The sequence below is a fragment of the Scatophagus argus genome, chromosome 12 (genome assembly GCF_020382885.2).
Source record: "Scatophagus argus isolate fScaArg1 chromosome 12, fScaArg1.pri, whole genome shotgun sequence".
In the NCBI taxonomy this organism is placed as follows: Eukaryota; Metazoa; Chordata; class Actinopteri; family Scatophagidae; genus Scatophagus; species Scatophagus argus.
Window position 1 is genome coordinate 9,744,451 of NC_058504.1, and position 20,659 is coordinate 9,765,109.

Sequence of the window (20,659 nt, forward strand, 5' to 3'; positions counted from 1 at the left end):
CCCCCCTCCATTCCTCTGCTGAAGAAAGACTTTATTTCTAGTGGTTCATTTAACCAAGAAGACTTTGCGGTTGGGGCAAAAGGAAGAGTACATGCTGCGTGTGTAGAACCAGTTAGTCCCCCCATAGTGTGTTTTGAACTCCAGATTCTAAAATAAAACACTTTAAAGCCACCCCTCTCAGCTAGCAACTTCCAGCAATTGTTCATCAGGAGACTTATCTTCTGCACTTTTGGCCCATTGGGAATGTGTCCTTTACTACAGACTTGAATGGGAAGCCATACACAGAAAATTGTTATAGTAGACAACTTCTTACAAACCTCACCTCTTTCTTGTGCGTTTAGTGAGCTCCTTACCGATGTGTCACTGTTCAGACGTGATGGTCCAGCTCTTACAGATATTTTCTTGAGATTATAAATATTTCAGATTCTGGTCAATGTTATTAATTGATCGGTCAATCAGTCATTTAGTAGAACAGCTTAGTACAGCTGTGTCAGTAACATATAAATATAGGCAGACATCAATGTAATATTAAACATCATCAGTTACCACAATACAAAATACACAAGGTAATGTTTAGTTTTATGTCCAGGTGCATCTGTTAGGGTTAGTGAGAAGTGATCAGACTCCTTTTTTTGCAGTAAGGAAAGATAGCCGGAAATGACCAGGAATGAGATGACTCAGGTATCATGTTTTATCTTCTTATTGTGAGTTAGTGATGAACTGATGGGACAGTGATGCCAATAAACTGGGATGATTTTTTTATTTGATTTGATTTGATTTATTTATTTATTTTGGCATGTGACATTGATATTGTGGTACCACACATAGATGAGATGTGTTCGCTCTCAGTGATGGCTCTGTAAAACTAAAGGAGGAGACATGTTTTACTGTGAATTTTATGACCGACGTGATGTGCATGGAATTCATTCCCAAACCTACAAATTAAGAAGGATGAATTTTAAATAAAAACAGAATGCAACCATTGTTTACCAGCAAGGACTTATGAAGTGCTTCAGACTACATGTAGAAGCATCCTTAATACAATCAAGTGTTGCCCCATTCCTGCCTGTGTCCAGCGAACCTCTTTACCTTTGCGATCTTCCAGACAGATATTTTTTTTGTTTGTTTGTTTTTGTTTTTCCCAACTTTTTGAAACTTGTTAGAAACAAAGTAACCCTGAAGCCTATAAGGCTAGAATTTAGCCTTTTGAGAATACGCCATGTAGAGCAGAGCCAACTGTTTGTGTCTGCTCCTTCTAGCCGCCCAAATATCAACATTAATGTGTGATATTCCTCAAGTGATTTCATGACATGCACATTGAGCTGTGAAAGTGCGTAGGAAACCTTTGAATACTCAAGCAGTGCTTGCGACTGCAAAACTCACACAACTTTGATATACTTATATACTGTATTTACGGATAACTTTGTCATATGCTTCACATGTTCTCATGCGCCATGTTACTGTTTTCCTGTCACAGGGATGGGAGAGTGATGTTCACTACGTCTCACCGCTTGCGCTGTTCCTCACCCAGGACACAAGATGGTTCAGTCCTGATGTGGGCGGAAAGGTGAGGGCAGGATGTACTTATTTACAGTGCCTGCTACTGTGACCTGCAGCAGCAGAGTAATTGTTGTAGTGATAAAAAAAAAACAGTCTGCAGCACATCCACACACACTGCAGGGTACTTCTGGACAAAAGAGGACTATTTACATTGATATAAAAAGCAGTGTATCCTGTTTCTGAAGTTAAAAATAAATCCAGCAAATATTTATTCTACCCTTGGGCAGATAGATTGGATCTGATATCACAATTGTTCTTTTTTCCTTTTGAGACAAGATAACTGCTGTTATCTTTTACCCGACTTACACTGTAGGTCAGCTTAATGATCTACTTTATAATTTAACTTCAAAGTGTCCTTTCGAAATGTACTCTGACCACAGATCAGTATGGTGATATTGATCTTAATCAGACCTATCAGTTCTTATACAATGCTTGAAATGCTGTGGAAAAATCCCATTCGGGTTTCTTTAGAGTGAGGTTTTCCACTAGGAATAAATATAATTATTTAATATCTAATGCATATTTTCGTATTCATTGGTATTACTATAACTTGCCTTAACCATTTGAAGCAGTTGCCCATCCTGTTGGCCTGTAGGATTTTCACAGACATGTCTAACTTTATTTCTCATATACGTGACCTCCTCCTCAGCAGTCTGTAGAGGGAAAAAAGGTTGTGTCCCGTCCCCCGTCCCGTCCCGTCCCGTCCCCCCCAAAGAAAGTGGCGTTGCGTCATTCCTCTGTCTTCATAAAACGTGCCAACGCCTGATTTGGTCTGAATACTGCCGAAGTGTTGCACAGTGGAGGCGAAAGGGAGGAGAAACTGTCTGAGGCGCGCATGAAAGGCAGGAGCTGATTGATCTTGTTTGTGTGGGGCTTACCAGACAGCAGACACAGGCCGACATACCGCTCACGCTTTTCATTATCCAATTAGTTTAATTCAACTAACTTTGACTGTCCGAGAGCACCTGCCCCGCGGATACCGCGGTTCATCCGTCCACTCGCTGCGGGAACCGGGAGTCGGACTACCCAGCTGCGCAGGAGAGCTCCCCTGCGAAACGCGTCATGGGATACGGGAGAATCACTGCCTCTGTTTGCACCTGAGGGATTTTCTGGATTGTGCAGCACGGTTTGTCAAAGAGAAATAAGACTCTCTGACTCGCTTGTAGAAGCAACGTTTGCCAGTCACCCGGAGTTATCAGCCCCTGTACCAGAGACTCGGTCACTTTATTTCTAACACACGGTGTGGGTCCCGGAGAAGAGTTGGCAGGATGGTCTCATCCGACTGCTTCAAACTGGTCCTTGTGATCTTGTGCTGTTCATCACTCACAAATGGTAAGAAAATCATTCATGCTTGTACTGAGCAGTTATTCACGCCTAGTGGAGTTTTATGCATGAAAGATAACTGACTTTCAACATCGCACAGTTCGGCTGTGTGATTCGTTTCAATGACTGGCTGAATGCGCGCTGTTTTGCACACATTAGATGTATTTAAACGTCTGTTAGTATGAAGACAAGTCAATTGAATGATAATAGCCATTCAATTTAGTTTTTGCGTAATAAAAATAAGTTTCTGTATTATTTTTTTGTTTTGTTTTGTTTTGTTTTTGTTGAACTGTAACCAACGGTTGAATTTGATTTTTTATAAATCACTTTAGTGGATTTTTTTTTAAATAGCACTTGGATATGTCTGCTTCAATTTTTAGAAAATTAGTGTGAGGAGTTTCAGGCCGTCATTGGACCTGCAAGTCTCACTCAGTCCACTAGAGGTAGTCTTGTCCCGTTGTAATTGGATGATTATTAACAAGTTAATATAATCTGTTGGCTCGAACAGGTAATTGAATCAGAGGGACAGATTTAATATTATAATATAAGACTGGTTTTATTGATGGCAGTTTGACTTGATGAATTTTGATTTGTTTTCTTAAATATTCCACAGATATTGCAAGTCAGAGTGTTATATATTATGAAAAAAAAAGTTTATTCCAGCAATTGTTATCTGTGAGTGAACAGGATTAAACATCTTGGGAGGAGAGGGCTTGTTTCTTCAGACCGTACAATCGGCCTCATTGTCTCAGTGTCACTCCACAAAAACAAGATAGCGTATAAAAAGTGGATGTTCCTCCACCTTGTGCCAGGTCTAGTGTACCACTGAGATACACAGTAAGCCTTCCTCACCATTTCCAAATAAACAGCCCATCCAAAACAAAGGAAATATTGTTCACGTTCACCTCCTCCCCCTACCACACACACACGCACACTGTCAGTGTATGAAGCTTTGTCTGTGATGTTTTTTAAGTAGATTTCCTTAACTGTCCACACACAAAGCGTGGGAAAGACACAAGGAGGAAGCGGACGTAGGGGCAAAAGGCAGCCTGGAATTGTTCTGGCAAGTAAAGGTCACGGAAATGTGACACGCTACCTGAGCCGAAATTTCTTCCCGGAGCTCCTTGTGCTCATATTGAGCTATGTCAAACCCCATCCACAAGACAATGGCAGGGAGGAAAGGAGGATATTGTTTCTGCATAGGAGCCACTGACTGGTAGAGCCATTAGTTATTGATGATGCATCAACTTCTCTCTATTCATGCTGAGATGTGCAACAGATTTATTTCTGGTAAATAAAGCACAGAGCTGCCCAAAAACAAAAAATTCATGCTTGATCGTCAGAATTAAGATCCTGTCAATGATAGTGCAGTGTCATAAAATTAAAGCTATAACTCCGAGACACATTTAGAAAGACGTGGGTTATTCCAGTGAGTCTCTTCTTCACATTTTTATTGCAATTACTTATTGCAATTACATTGGTAATTAAGAGATAAACAGTCTGTCAAAAAAAAAAATCTGACCTATTTGGAGCTCCTTTAGTGCAGTGCGTTGATTCATGACGTTTTGACGCTAATTTAAATGAAGCATAACGGCTCAGGCTGAGGGAGAGAAACTTTTTCACAGTTCTCTGCCACGTAATGCTTTCATTTCAGATTTATTTCAGTGGGTCTCTGTAATGGTGGATGTCCTTAAGCCTTCTGCATAGTACCTGTGGTGTGAAGCATGCAATAATACATTGAGGTGACTGTGTGTGAATTTCAGAGATTTCATGCTATGTCCAAGTAGTTTACTAAAATATTTGTGCTGTGCGGGTGAATTTTTCCCGAACTTATGAGACAAAACCCAAGGAACAAGTTCTCTGTGTAGATTTACATTGTCTGTGTCAGTGGTTGTGGAAATTGCGATTTGTGCAAAAAATGAGTGATTACAAGACGTGGATGGATGACTGACGTTGACTCTTGAAGCTGCCACATTATTTTATCTTCCTGTTTTAGTCTACACTGTGCCATATTAGTCAAACTTCCCTTTTTTTGACAATGAGTGGTGTGTTTTTGAAGCCGTCTCGCTAGCAGAGTGAGTTGATGTTGTGTCTAATTTGTTTTGGAGTCGTTTTTCTCTTTCCTGCTGGGACACTTGAGATGTAGTGGAAAATGGGAGTGATGAGAGGTCAGTCAACTGCAGTGGGGGCTCACTACTCACCGGCAGTACATCTGGGTCCATGCAGGCAGCACAGGAAAAACACATCCATCCATACACACACACACACTCACCTGGATTGAGAGACTTACCAGTAGAACAGAAAAAATAATTCCCTTACACAAGGGTATTTCATTTAACAAATTGCTTTGTGTAGCTGTTCTTATAGGATGATTGCAGCATCTGGTCCATACTAGGCATATCAACCTTGAGCCAGCAATATATTTTCTTTGAATCCTGCATGAGATTTCAATTTCAAGGAGCTTCTGTCTGCCTACTAGTCTTAATCATACATTATGGTCAGGAATCCTCTGGGTTTACTATTTTGGACTCTCACGCAGACGATTCTTGGCTCTCCCCAACTTTATATAACCTAGGATGGCCACCCATCATGGCCAGATGTTCCATTATTTTACTTTTTTAAGAGGAGTCTGGAGCATTTTGCCTCCAAATCTCCAAAGGCTAATATACGACTAATAAAAACGGTATTCTCCCTAACTGTTGTCTTAACCTCGCAGTTGGCAAAGTGGAGAGTTTTCAGAAGGGCTGTATGGGAGAGAATACTAGGACACAGCCAGATAACTACTGTTGCCCCATGTCTGGTCAGGACTTCAACTTTGTGTTGCTGTTGTTGTGAATTTGTCTCTTGGTTGGTCTTGAGAATCTCACCCTAAAGACACCTTACAGTGAAAGGTCACTGGCAAAAAAAAACCCCCAACACTTTTACAGCAGTGTATTGTAGCTGCATTGCTGCACAATGAAACAGCACTGTGAGAAGGTCTAACTTGCTAAACTAGGATGTAGTGGAAATGTTTCAGTCCCGTTCCTTAACAGGCAGAAGAATGATAGCATATTCCCATTTGAAATAATAACTTCAAACTTATCACTGGAAGATCATTTAAAAACAAGTTTCTGAGTAATGTGCTGCAGTGGTTTCCAGTCATTGTGATTATTAGACTGTGAACAGGCTGAACAGTCTGTGTGCCGCCTTTCATCTCAGTGGCTGCAGCACACTGGCAAATACGGCACAGTATTTCACTCTTCACCTATTCTATGTCTTGTCACAGAATTACAAGGAATAAAGTGGCAAGTTTGAACAAGGGAATCACTTTGACGTATTGTTACTTTTCTTCGACTCTCAAGATAGTCACGTTGTTCTATGATGGGAAGGGAAGCATGGGGAGGTGTAGTGTACTCTCAGCAAGCAAGAGAAGGGAGTTCCGCACATTATTCCTAGCTCTTGAAGGATTGTGACATCGGGTTTCCCATACAATTAAGTAACAGTACAGTTATCTCATGCTGTGGTTTTTATTGCACAACAAGGATGAGCTATAGGCAGTGAGATGCTGCATGAATTTCCTTTGGTATTTTCTGCCAGCTTCTCTGTTTTTGTTCACACATTACTCCTTTCTGTAACAATTAGATGTATCCTCAAAGTTCAAGTCTGAAAGTTTGTTGTTGTTTTTCTTCTTCTTCTTAAAATGGTAACTTTGTGAAGATACTGCACTAGTACCAAAACACTGTAAATCAGTATAGAGTTTTTAGAAATAAATATAATTTTTTTAAAAAGTATAATACTAATGTGATAATTAAGAAGGCTGTCTCAAGTCTGGTCTCCATATTATATCATAATACACCAAATTCATGCTATTTTTCTAATTAGAAATGAAATCAGTTCCAGTTCAACAGTTCCAGTTGCATTGCTCAACGCCTGGCTTACATTAATTGAAAAACTTTTAGACTAAATTTTTTTTTTTTTTTGCATTCCCACAGACATTTCAGAACAACACAGAGTAGATCCTGGAATCCAACACTGTCACAATCCAACCCTAACCCTATTTCGTGACTGGTAGTCAAACTATCATAAATGTTCTCCAAACACGACGTCCTGTGCCACTTCCCTTCCTCAATGCCAAGTCAGGAAATGACAAGTGTATTCCGGGTCTAATCTTAGTTAGTACTTGGCTGTGTGTCAGTAATCAGTTTGATGCTCTGTGACTGGCTCAAGATCCCATCATCAGAGGTTTCTCAGCCTCCCTCTTTCTCTCCCTGACTCTGTTTGTTCCATGCCTGTCCTCTTCTTAATGGCTCCTAATGAGAACCAGCTTCAGGGCTCTTTGAGCCAATGCAATAAGTACACTTTCTGTCATTTCTCAGGCGTTCTGCTGGAGGAATGCAGCACACAGCTGTTATGGAGCTTAGTGGGGTTAGGGGTGTTGAGACGCTTGCTGAGGTCAGCATTGGGCACGGACAGGGCAGGTGGGTGCTTTGAGTGTTGATGAAGAGAGAGACTACCACAGGATTTTTTTTCTTTTAATTTATTTATTTATTTATTTATTTGTGGGCTGCACTGGGCCCTTGCTGATTCATCCATCTGTGGTGCATTAGTGAGAAGAATGGGGAAAAACTGGCCACTTCTCAGTGATGAGCAGCTTACCAGTGCAGTCTGAGGTCAGGATGATGTTTCAGGTTGTTATTGGTGTTTGTGTGCAAGAAGATTCCAGCATTCATACATGTGTTGTTTTTGTGTCACAACACAAAGAACTGACAACATGCAGAAATATGTCTTGCAAAGCACGTGATTCATGTGCTTTCTATTTTCCCATTTGTATTTAACAGGTCCCAAGGGTCAAATTTTGTTTGATTGATTATGTAAGATCTAATTACAGACAATTCAGTTAGATGACTTTCTGCGAATATGCAGATGGTAAATTTGTGCGACAGCTGAGGAGAAATCAATAACAAATAGTTATTCACTTGTGAATCATAGATTCTGTGTTAGCTTAAGGTGAAGAACCTTGATTTTTTATTAATCTAATATGGAGCTGAAAGCGCAGGGTATCACAGCATGAAAGATTATGAGCCACATCCCTTCCCCTCTGTATAACCTTGAACAATAAAACAATGATGTTCTAATATTTTGTGAGGAAGTCAATAATGAGTGCTGCTGCCAACACTGGCACCGTCGTCAGCTCATTCTTAGCACAACAGCTGTTCTCAATAATAGACAAATACTAGTGAAACGTGTGTGTGTTTGTTTGCATTTGCAAATGCAGGTGTGTGTGTGTGTGTGCGTTTCCGTGTGCGTGTGCATGCATGAATTCTTAGGCATGTGTATCCCTCATGTGTCAGCATGTCAGCCTGGCTGTAAAATTTGTTCTCTGTTGATTCTGTGCTATAAACAAAGGCACATGAGTTCCTTTCACATTCAGGGGGTCAACTTGATAAACTTGTTTTCTTGCTGACCACAATGACAAGCAGTTCAGGGATCCCAGTGAAAAGAAGGAAATCACATATGGGACTGTGACACCTCACGGGCAGCAGGGAGAATCACAGTGTTTGCTATGTTGATCACTTGCTAGAGGAACCTCTCAACAGATACAGCTGGCTGTACACCAAGTAGAGGCCACCTTTGAATCAGACATCTCAACCTCATATTTTCCCCTGTGATAATGTAACAATACCATTTAGAGTGCAAGGTCAATGGTAAATGAAAAAAAAATACTTGTTAATAAAAGAGAGGAAGGGAGCACCCACCAAAATAGGTTGAGTGGTAGATTTAGAGGAAATGCACATAGAGACACTCAGTCAGGGTTTGCCTCGAGGTCTCAGCAATTCTGACTTGTTTGACCTCTCTGGCATAGCGGGACATCTGCTCCCCACAACCCTTCCTCCCTCTGTTAATCTTCTCTCTCACTCTTTCTGCTCATCCCAGGCAGTTGTTCTTTTCAACATCCTGCCAGCCTAGCACTGGAAACACATCTTCACCTCACAGCAAAGAATCAGTGGCATAAGAGGCAGGAGCATCAGTGCAACAGTGAAGTGATTCTAACAATGTTTTGCATGTGTGTGTGTGTGTTAAACAGGTCATTTGGAGAGAGAGTATTCGCCTAAGATTCACCCATCTGACAGTCCCCTCGTTGTTCATACGAATGGCTCTTTAAACCTCATATGCAGGTATGCAACACACCTATTTGAGTCAATGTCAAGTAAGTATGATCAGTAACATATAGTGCCTCTTTATGCTTCCACTCCACTCCTACATTTCAATGGAGCGTACGGTTTCTTCTTGCTTTATTTGACAGCTATAATCACTACTTAGTTAACAAATTCATATTTCACATCATTTAAATTTCCCCAAAATTTATAAGATAATAAAAGTGGCTTCACCTCATCCGGCTTCAAAGGAGCTGGAACAGCCATAAACAGGAACCAGTGGTTGTCGTCCACATTTATCAGCCTGTTGCAATTTCCTTTAGGGGTGGTGGGACACAAGTGTGCTGCAGTCACATTTGTTAAGAATTCAGAGAGCCTTGCATCATTTTGTAAGCTCGTAAGGAATGTTGAGAAGCTCACGTCTATCTAATGTAATGCTTCCCTACAAGGCCATATGCTAAGACCCCCAAGCCCCTACAGTACTGTGTTTTCTCTAATACTTGTTTTCTGTCTCTGGATGAGAGCTAAAGGTTGCTTGACCCAAAATTCTGCAGGCAAAGGCAGCGGTATGCAAGACATGTTTGATGTTCCTCTGGGATCTCTTTAATGAGAGTTTTAAAATGGATGCTGTGTGGAAAGAATGTGTTAGCTGAGCACATCATTCAACAAAACATGTTCCCATGTGAAAGTTCAAGTTATTGGATGACTCGAGATTAACTCAAAATAAACTGACATCAAGTCAAAAAGTCCCAAGGGTAGAAGCAGCCGCTGCCATCCTAAACTAAAAAGACTGTGAGTTCATTGCCAGCTGTGACACTTTTCTTCAAAATGGATCCACATTTTGGATGCAGTACTTTTTTTTTTTCTTTTTCCAACATCAACTGTAATGTGATTAAGCAGTATTATTTTCACGTTCATCTAATACTGTTCCTTTATGCATCTGTCAGAGGCCACGGACTGCTGCAGTGGACACTTGGAGATCCCCGTCGATTGGTCTCTTTGGAGGGGGTGAAGGTGGAGCATTGTGATTCCAGACATCACTCTCACTTACACTGCAGCAAACTGACAGTCACACACTTGAATGTCAATGACACAGGAACATACAGCTGTTACTACTCCAAAGACGGTTCAGACCACAGCACTTCGACCTATGTTTATGTCAAAGGTGAGACCTGCAATGCACTCTGACCAGTTCAAATTATAGGTGACTTTTATCAAATGTAGTCAGTGAACGAGCGGGAATGAGAGAGCAGAAACCTGTTTCGTCTCTGTTAGATTTATGACTCTAACATTATCCCCTCCAGTCCAGAAACTAAGTAAATCTTCAACATGAGAAGAACTGAAGGGTTTAGGAATACAAAGAAATGGTCCATTAACCTAAACACTGATAAGAGTTCTTTCTTTCTGAGTTGAGTTGTTTCTCTCTGGTCTAGGATTTAACTTTCTTTGTTTTTGTGAAAGTCACAAAGGACATCTGATTTAAAAAAAAAAAAAACAATAAAAGGTTTTGTTTATGCCAGTGGAGGGGTTTGGTGTTGAACTGAACCCACAGACTTAATGGCCAGGATGAATGGTCAGTGAGTAATGCGATATTTCCACATAAGATCTGAGAACCGATGAAAAAGCAAAAGTTAAAAAAGGAAGTCTCAAAAAGAAAGTTTCAAAGGCAAATGGATATTCTTCATGCATGATGACAGTTATGCATTGCATGCAGGAAGCCGACTTTAATCTACGCGCAGATACAGAGAGGAGTTTATTTCTTTGGTACTACAATCTGGAGATGGAATGGTGAGCATGATTGAAACCCTGGTCACTGGACTGTGATTTCCTGCTCTGGCTACTTTTTTCCAAAATTTTCCCTAGAACCTCACATGGCACCACTGACAGTTACAGTGTCCTTCAAGTGGAGATTGTGCTGGGGAGAAAAAGGAGAGCAAATCTTATAGTGTTAAGTCAGCCTCAACGCATTTCTCTTGTTGTTTTTGACTTCAAAACAGTTGGTTTAAAGACAATAAATAAAGATAAAATCATGAAACATTTATCTAATGTATGTGGAATAGAAAGAGACAATGAAGACTGAAGTAATCTAAATCTGTTCTTTCTCCTGTTGTTTTAATTGTGAATGTGGTTCCCAGTTCGCCTGTCTATCAGGCAGCCTGCTGTGCCCGTGTTTAGTCTAACGCTCCCTTTTCAAAGCCATTCGACTGTTTATTACATTCTTACTTTTCAAATAATTGTTCTTTTATCACACTAGTACTTCTTGACCTCACACCAACTGCAGACTGTTTGTGTAGCTGAGAAGTTCCCACAGCGGGCATATGAATCTCCTTGCCCAGTAGGAGCACACCGCAAGCCTGATTGCTCAGTCTGTGCTCTCCTGCATTATTCAGTTAGGATGAGCTGATCCAAGATTTTATCTCTGTTTTTGATGCCCCATATCACGCTGATTTTAACTGCACTGGTAATCTCAGTTGTAGCATAATAGCTTCTTCACAGTTCATGGTTCACCCAAAGGACAAAATGTAATGGGCCACATCTGCTTTGAAATGTGGTTTCCTGACCTGTATTTTTTAAATTTCACTAATTTTGGAACTTCCTTTTTGTTCCACAGACCCTGAGCAACCATTTGTGGAGCCCCGTTATCCAACACCTTACTTTCTGGGCATCTACAGGCATGAGACCAGCCTGTTGGTCCCCTGCCGGACATCGTCTCCTGATGCTGTTGTAGCATTAACGGGGGTGAGGCCTCACAAAGACAGTCGTTTAATACTTTCTGTTCTTGTCTTTCACTTTGAGGTTAAGATCTTTTATTCTAATCTGTATAGTAAATAGTAATAAACTCTATGTCTTTATATATATCTCTGGTTGGACATTGAAGTAAATCACAACGTACTTCATCTCAAAGATTGCTGTTAATACTACAGAGCACCCTTACTCGTTGATAATGGAAAAAAAGCGTTTCCACACTGGTTCTCACACCCTTTGTGTGTTAAATCACTCTAGTGCACAGAAACAGACCGCGGACAGTGGCATGTCTGAGGGAGGCTCAGTGGCGGCGAAGGGAGTCATTCTGTCTGCTTCCTGCAAGAGCAGGAAGGTGCTCCAAGAGTGTTTTTCTCAGAATAGACTCTCTGGCTAAATTTAGTCTACCTTCACTTACAACCCTCAGGAAATGCAGTAGAACAGTTGCAGGAAACAACAGGTAACTTGTGCAAAAGATGTACGTGGAAAAGAGCTCACTCTGTGATGTGGTGATCTGTAGCACTGATATACCACCATGTGACGTACTGCCTACCGTAGCCAAACCCTTCTGACTCAGACGGCACAGATAGTGGTTGTGTGACCTTCCTGCTATTGGTAAATCTAAGGCACTCCTCCTTCCTGCTCCCTTTCCTTCCTTCCCTTCCCTTGCTTCCTCTCCCACTCCAACTTCTGGCATGAGAACAAACATCAGCAGACATGTACATCCTTTTCCGAGTCTGCAGTGTTTTGTGCTCCCTTGCATAAATGATTGCAGAAGTTGCACTAAACAAAACAATAAAGACTAATTAGATTTTCACTCTAGCAGATGTCTGTTCCCAGCCGAGAGCAGGAGATACAAGTTAATTGAAGTTGAATGCATTACACTTCAGTCTGTCACCAAATATCTATTGGCACTGACAAAGCATCCCTGCTCTGCTTTCTTTCATTACAGGCCCCACCTTTGTCAGAGGAAGTAGTTAAGGAAATGGTATGGGATCCAAAGGTGGGATTCAAGATTCCGTACGGTCCCTATACTCTGTATAATATGCTTACCTGTATCACTGTGGTCAACGGCCATGAGTACAAGTCAGTTTACATCCCTAAGAGACTGGGTGAGTCTGTTGTCTTTCTGGCCAAGTTTGCTCATATCAACGACAAGACTTTTGTTGATTTCTCTGTTCCTTGAGTGTTTCAGTCTCCTTATATACATCTCTATTTCTCAGCTAATGTTCTTAATAACGTGAAGATCACCCCAGATCGTGTCAGGGTGTTGGTTGGAGACACCCTCATTCTTAACTGTACTGGTGAGACCACCTATAATGGAAGAATCAATTTCACGTGGGAGTTTCCGAGGAAGAAGGTAAGATGAGATTTATTGTTTATGCCATAATATTGTGTGAAAAAGTCACTTGGGTCGTAGCATTAGAGCCCATGGTGCTTCCTTTGTCTTCAGGAAAATCAACATTATACGAACAAAACCAAAGACAATCCTGCTAAGGTTTTTAAGATGAGCAAGGCTTTATTCTTGCCAAACATTACCGTGGAGGACAAGGGGGTGTACCTTTGCCGAGCTGAGACTGAACCCACGAAACACCAGAATGCCACAGCAAAAGTCTTTGTCTTTGGTGAGTGTGCTTTGGACGAGCTCTGAAGTTTATTACCTAAAACACAACAAAATTATGACACAAACAAAGCATTTTAACAAGTAAATTATTGTGTCACTGTGGTGATACTATAATGATATGATGATGATGATGATGACTGTACGCTTACATCTGTTTTTCTTTCTTTTGTTCCAGAGCATCCATTCCTCAATGTTTCCTATAAGCATGACCGGTCAAGTACAGTGACTGTCAAGGAAGGTAAAAAGAAGCTTGTGTTTGAACCCAAGGTCAACGCTCTGCCACCAGCAAAGGTGTTAGCATGGCAAGTAATGGTTTAGATTATGCATTAAGCATTGGAGCGCCTATGTAAAATTCTACATAAAATGCTTTATAGGTCAACTTTTCATTCACTTCCTCTCATTCATTGTTTTTATCCATCGTGAAATTTTTAGGTACAAGGATGGGGTCCCTATCATGAGGAATTCCACCTGTTACAACATCACGGGTTTCAGCTTGATCATCACTGATGTGCAGCAGAAGCATGCGGGGGTCTTCACCATAAGCCTGGGCAACCAAGCAAAGGGCTTGTACAGGAATCTGAGCTACACTCTGGTAGTCAACGGTAAGCTGTTGCCATAAACCTGGTAATGACTGCTGATCCAAAGGAAATGAAGCAGTGCATTGGCAGTAGACTGAGGCTCCCTCAGCACTATGACTGCTCTCTGTGCAGTTCACTGGACGGCAGGTAGCAGCTCTAGTATGAGAGGAATTTGGGGGCTTGTTGATTCCAGGGCTGGATTGACGTAGCAGGGGCAGCTGTTGTTGATTATTGGGGCTCTTTTGAAGGGGCTTGGCGCAGTGTGTAAATGGCCTGTGCTCTATTCTGCACACAGACTCCAGCCGCACCAGACCCCCCCTAGTCTCCAGCATTTATTTGCATCCTCACCATGTGTATTCATAGTGCAGCTCATATAAACAACATGTTCTATACAATATGGGCACAGCCTGAGGAAAACAAGGGTTGAGCATGTAATCATTGCTATGGTAACTTATGAGAGAGTACTGATAAATGTTAAAGTGTTTATATGAAAACTTGAATGGAGTGTAAGTCGGTTAGTCGGTTCAAGCTTACTATGGGGGGTAGAGCTATTTTTATTGCGTTGTTTAAACATTATCTAGGAATCCTAATAACGTGCCAAAAAGTGGAAAAATCAGCCCGCTTCTGGTTTGTATAAGCTCTATTTATGGTCCTTGACTGTCCAACTTTACAAAACTGTAATTCATTGGAATGACAAAAAATAGAACATACAGACACAAACAAACAAAGTGAAGAGAGATGCCTGGAATCAATTAGGGAACTATTTTAAACTTTGTTCATCAGTTGTTTAGAACTGTCCCAATGCTCCGAATTATGAATGTGCTCTACGTGATGGCGTGCGTGTGTGTGGTGGGATGTGGTTTTTATAGTTTGCCAAGCTATGAGAGTGTGTGTAGCTTGACTCTCAGCTGTTCAACTTGAAGAGAAATGGCTAAGTGATGTAGACTGCCTCCTGAGGTGGCACAAGGATCTTTGTCTGTTGACGTGGTTGATTTGTTGACCTGGGCATGGGCCACAATGGGGTCATTCTTTGACCTACAGCCCTAGGGCCAGCGAATCATCCTGCCATTCTTCTGTTACACAGCTTCTAGAGGACAACTGGTGTCAATGGCACCCTTTTCATGGCTATCCATCATGTCTGTCACAACTCATTATAAAGGCATTATGAGATTCCACAGTGAGCTAGGCTGGGTGAGGATGGTGGGTGATTGATCTAACCTTGTCTCTCTCTCTCTCTCTCTCTCTCTCTCTCTCTCTCTCTCTCTCGCTGTCACTTTATCTCTCTCTGCATTTTTATGTGTTTATGTGTCTGTACACTTGTATATGTTCATGTTTACTTCTCTCTTCCAGTAAAGCCAACTATTTTAGAGGCGGAGCTCGCCTCTGTGGACGTGCAGCCCTACATGCTTGGCAAGCAGCATCAGCTAACCTGCACTGCTTACGGGTTGCCCTTGCCAAGCATCACTTGGCTCTGGCAACCGTGTTATTCAGACCCCACGCTTAAAGAGTGAGTCACCATCTTGCTATGTTGCTACACACTACATTTTCTGCATTCATGCTCTGTTAACGTCCTCCAAGTTTGAAGAATTAAAGGCATATCATGACTCCCCAACACAACTTGTTTCAAAATCAATAAAAATGCCATCCGCTATGCTATATAGACAAGAGTATGCTTCCAACTCCTTGGCAACAATCTGGGGAAGGCCCTTTGCTATTCCAGCATGGCTGTGCCCCAGTGCACAAAGCAAAGTCCATAAAGACATGGTTGGATGAGTTTGGTGTGGAAGAACTTGACTGACCCACACAGAGCCCTGACCTCAACCCCATCCAACACCTTTGGGATGAACTGGAACAGAGATTGTGAGCCAGACCCTTTCATCATCAGTGCCTGACCTCACTGTTGGTCTAGTGGTCTAACACTCCAAAATCTTGTGGAAAGCCTTCCCAGAAGAGTGGAAGCTGTAATAGCTGCAAAGCTGCCTGTGTATTTAGAATACAATATCTTTAAAATGCCTGTTGTTGTAATGGTCAGGTGCCCCAATCCTTTTGTCTAAATAGTGTGCCTTGTAGGGATACTGCAGTGTTGACATTGTGTACTGTATGTTCAGTTTTAGCTGCCCATTTTCAAGAGATTAAAAGCCTGAGGTTACTCACCAGTCTATCCCAGGGATTCCATGGCAAAACAGATCAGCATAAGTTGACTCTGGTCCAGAATATGACACATTAATCAACGAAACACAGCCCTGGGGACTGCTCTCTCATTTGTGGTCAGTGGCTGCATAGACTGAATGGGAAACATAGGGTAGATATTTTCTCAGATTCCCTGAGCTGTCACAGAGCCAAATAGAACTGAATGTATGAGTGACTGTGCAGGAATACTGGCCTGCTATTTAACCCACAAACAAGATGAACCTGCCTGAGGATCCTGCCTCATCAATGACAGCAGGAGACCTGTGAGTCATAAGATCAGGGAAACAATGGTCCATTACCCTTGGGTTATCAGGTTCCAACAGCATTAACAAACACAGCACTGTTTCTTTTCTGCCACACAAGAAAAATGCTAAATTATGTTACGTGTTCCTACAATATATTATTCATTAAATTATCTCAAACACCCACTTGTACTTGCCAGATTTCTGATGAACAATAGCAGAGCATTAGTTGGGTCAAAGCAATTCTTTCTGCGGGACGAAAGATAATCAGAGCTGGCACTAGGAACAGTGGCTAGGCTGTGGCGGGCAGCTAATGAGACAGAGGAACAGCTATAGCCTGGTGGGAGGCCAATTGTGCAAAATGTTTGTTTTATGCAGCCCCAACCCTGTAAAGTACCTGTCACTGTAAATCAAGCATGTAGCCCTTCAAAATCATATCTCATCTAAATCTCGGGGTGTTTGAAGAGGGGCGGAAACATGGAGTGTGAGGAGGGTTTTGAAGTGAGGGAAGCTTGCTGTGTTGGATGTGCAATGATCTTGATGGTGTAGAGGGCAGAAATATGGGGGTGTCTTTATCACCAGGTTGAGAAGTTATCTGAAGTTATCAGTCTCTTGTTGACCGCCAAGGTCTTAGGATCAACCTTATCTCCTCTGGCCAGAGCTTGAAGGGGGGTTTCCTGTACGAGGTGACGCACAGCACAGCCCTTCCTGTCGCTGTTACTGTTTCCTTCACTGCCTCTCCTCTCATCAGGCTGATTGTTCTCCACCATGGGTGGTGAAGAGTTTGGGGGTGGGGATCAAATCAAGGCTTTCTCTAGGTTTTAAAAACCAGACAGGCTGGTGTAAACCTGGACTCTAGCTGTATGAGAGGTGGTCTGTTAAATAGCTTTTCAGAATCAGGACTTTTACAGTAGGATGGCAAGTTGTGCATCGTAAGTGTGTGATCTGAGCAGGATGTGTTCTGACACTACCCAGTTAAAAAAAAACAAACAAAAGTCTTCTTGCCTTCTTTCTTCAGTGTTCAAGTGTGTAAGGTCCAACACATGTACATCTGTCCCGACACAGCTTTAATGACTTTACATTTTCTCTGTCCTGCAGTTGCAATGCTTACACTGACCCAACCCTGGTCAGTGCTAATGACAGGAGAAATTACTCACACAACTGGATTAAGAGCATAAACATCAAGCCTGAACTAGTTAAAGGAAAAAACAAGGTATGTGGTTTCACTTTGTGTCTAATATTTCCACATGTTTTTTAGCAAAGGCTCTTGTAGCAGATCTTGTATGAGACCAATTCACCAGGAGGATTTATGAGAACTGTATCAAGAGGATGTCTAGGGATCACCAAGTAGCCAATAGCTTGGTCATATTCAAGTTGAAGAGAATTCCTGAAATACACCCACAATTTCACAGTTTTGTTATTTAAAGAAGACCAGTAAATAAATTAGCTGTAGAATCGCCAGAGGCACGTCTTTTATTCAGTTGTTGAAACTCTTAGAGCTAAGCCTTATAAACTGTACAAAAGCTTTACGGCTTATGCTAAGTGTGTGCCAAGAGGTGAGAACAGACTTGTAGAAATTCTACCCAACAGCATTACTTGTCAAAATAATTCACGACACACACTGAAAAACTTTTAACTTTAAATTTAAGCTGTTAAAAATCTTTGCTATACCTATGAATTTAAGCAGATTTAGATGTCTCCCACTTCAAATGTTCACAAAAGCAACATTAAGGTGTCAGTGTGAGATCTGTGAGTTTTCCTCAGAAACATTGCCAAGCAAATCTCATAACATGCCACACAATCGGGAAACTGTAGACATTTCTGCAAACGTCTCATGGGAGCGTGTTACTAAAACTGTTCACCTCAAACATAATTAAAAGCAGGCCTCCAACTGCCTTGCAAGAGTCTATGGGATTAAGGTTAGAAGACTACAAAAGACTGGGTTAAATTGGGGCACAAATTCACTGACATTCAAGTTTCCAGTTGTAGGAAGAATCGTTTTTGTTAACTGTTTTCACCTGTGTTTCTGGTGCATCGCTAGGTGATTCATTGACTGCTGCTCTCTGATTAAGCACAGAAAGAAACAAATCATGCTCACCAAGCAATTGTAAATTTGGTCATTTTTCACAGGGAATCAGTTCTAATATCTCTCTGACATAAATAAAGAGACACCACTTTATTTACAAGTGCTTGAGGCCAAATGCTGGTGCTTTATGAGGGTTAGGACTAAGGGTCAATGATAACAAGTAGCAGTTTAAAAGAAGAGGGATTTGTTGGAAGTGAATTCCTCCCTGTCACCCTACATAAATCGTGTTGGCCCGTGAATAAGAACGTAGTCAGGGTCGGGCCTCTGAGTGGCTCCACAGACGGCCCAATAGAGAAGGAGACTGACCCAGGTCATAATATAAGGAAAACACAAGCGGACGACATGGGCACAGAGGTCATGGTGCGTCTGGTCAGGTCACCTCGTAGGGACTGTGTGTAATCATTTAAATGACTGCTTTTGAGCTCGAGTTACATTATGGTGAGTAATAGTCGTAACATAACACCATCAGGCCACTCCATCTGTGTTTTGACAAATGTCAGTGCAGCATGACTTGGACAATATGATGCAGCCTTTTAACACTTATTCTTTTACCAGCTGAACATTTGGGTGGTGAACACTGTAAGTACAGGGAGGCTAAAGCTGTATGAGTCAACACAATAGCTCCTACAAGCCCAGGAAGTTTAGTTCTGCATACACCCAGACAATATACCAACATCATTCACTCTCTTTGATGTAGCTGACTGCCCCCAAAAAAACAGATGTCACCATGAACACTAAACAGAACCCCACGCAGCCTGGCCCTTACCCAAGTCTCACTTATTATTTTGTCTATTCGAGCCATTAAAATGTTGTACTGGTGCCGTGACAAAATCAAGTGTGGCATTAGAAGTGCTTTCCAGGAAATGGACATGGAGCCCCAGCACTAGATCTATAGCGCAGGTCTGTAGGAGGCTCAGTGGGTTTTAAAATCCAGATGTATCCTTTCATTAATGTGACGAACTGGAGACCAGGCTTGGTCCAGACGTCTCACTTGCCTGTTTACAGGGACTCACTGCTCTGATGATGATTGAAACTCTGTGGATAAATCTCACTAGAAGTCACAGTGGAGTGAATTGTGATATTTAGTATTTTGCTGTTTATCTCAACCTGTTTTATTCTGCTTTAAAAACAGTAATAATTGTCTTATTGATCCCAATTAGACTGTGAGTACCCTGGTGATTGCAGAGGCTAGCATGTCAGGAAAGTACTCCTGTGTAGCCCAGAATGAAATTGGCACCAGAACAATGACGATCCCTTTCTACGTTGACGGTAAGTGAAATGTCAGCATTTATATTATGCATTATGCTCTAGATTCTTTCACATGATCCAGAAATACAGTACACACCCTGTAAAGAATTGCAAGTACAGCGAAGGAATTTGCAGATTGTATTGTGCAATAAAGAAGCCAGAGGGGGGCATTAATTGAAACCATCTTCCACTGTAGCTTAGCAGCTTCAGAGCGGCAGAGAGGCAAACATGTCCCAAGCCATATGGAGTGCGATAATGGCACGCGTTTAAAACAGCTATGAATAACTGCATTCCTGCTCCAGTGCCAGCAGGTCATTCCTCTTCCTCAGTGAACCTTCTGCTATGAGAATTCACTTTTATATATGCCGCTGAGCATTTCCAAATGTTCCCAGAATGAATATCCATAGAGACAGTTATGTAATGATACTGGGGATGAGGTGTCACTACACACAAGTACGGTTCACTTTGCAACAAAGTGAATTACGTTTGCTCAAAAAATGGAGTTCGTCACAGCTCCACAAGGGTGAAGGCTTTCTTTTGGAGAGGGATGAATGTAGGTGAACCCATAACTGAAGGCATACCAAGTACCAAAAATTTGTTTCTCGGAGTGACAGAATTCCCAGGAGGAATCACGCTGTCTTCCAGAGGTGAGAAAGACAGAGAATGATGGAATGTTGCTGGAAAAGAGGACAGAATTGTGATAACAGCTGTCCTCTCTTACGGAACACAGAATGCTTTCCAGCAATCTGAATAAACAAGCACAGTCTGCTTCCCCTGGGGCCCAGACTCAGATTCTGTCCAACTGGATGAGTGCTGAAGAGCCATCAGCAATGCTGTCCACCGGCAACGTGCTTCCAATTAACAGTGATGAAACAGGAAATAACTGCAAATTTGACATTCCTGGCCTTGCAACGAGCAGTTTTGTGTCCAGA

General features: G+C 41.8%; 1 protein-coding gene across 1 annotated transcript in view; it reads left to right on the forward strand.

Annotated features, from left to right (window-relative positions):
• Window positions 1-2,347: 2,347 nt before the first annotated feature.
• The window catches only part of kdrl (kinase insert domain receptor like), a 41,508-nt gene continuing 23,196 nt past the window's right edge, over window positions 2,348-20,659 (forward strand). Inside the window, exons 1-12 of the mRNA XM_046405577.1 lie at window positions 2,348-2,892; window positions 8,948-9,038; window positions 9,965-10,182; window positions 11,629-11,756; window positions 12,712-12,871; window positions 12,983-13,119; window positions 13,213-13,384; window positions 13,559-13,685; window positions 13,816-13,985; window positions 15,312-15,468; window positions 17,492-17,606; window positions 19,640-19,748. Of these exons, the coding sequence (XP_046261533.1) occupies window positions 2,829-2,892; window positions 8,948-9,038; window positions 9,965-10,182; window positions 11,629-11,756; window positions 12,712-12,871; window positions 12,983-13,119; window positions 13,213-13,384; window positions 13,559-13,685; window positions 13,816-13,985; window positions 15,312-15,468; window positions 17,492-17,606; window positions 19,640-19,748 (1,648 nt within the window). The 5' untranslated portion in view covers window positions 2,348-2,828. The remainder of the gene's footprint in view (window positions 2,893-8,947; window positions 9,039-9,964; window positions 10,183-11,628; window positions 11,757-12,711; window positions 12,872-12,982; window positions 13,120-13,212; window positions 13,385-13,558; window positions 13,686-13,815; window positions 13,986-15,311; window positions 15,469-17,491; window positions 17,607-19,639; window positions 19,749-20,659) is intronic.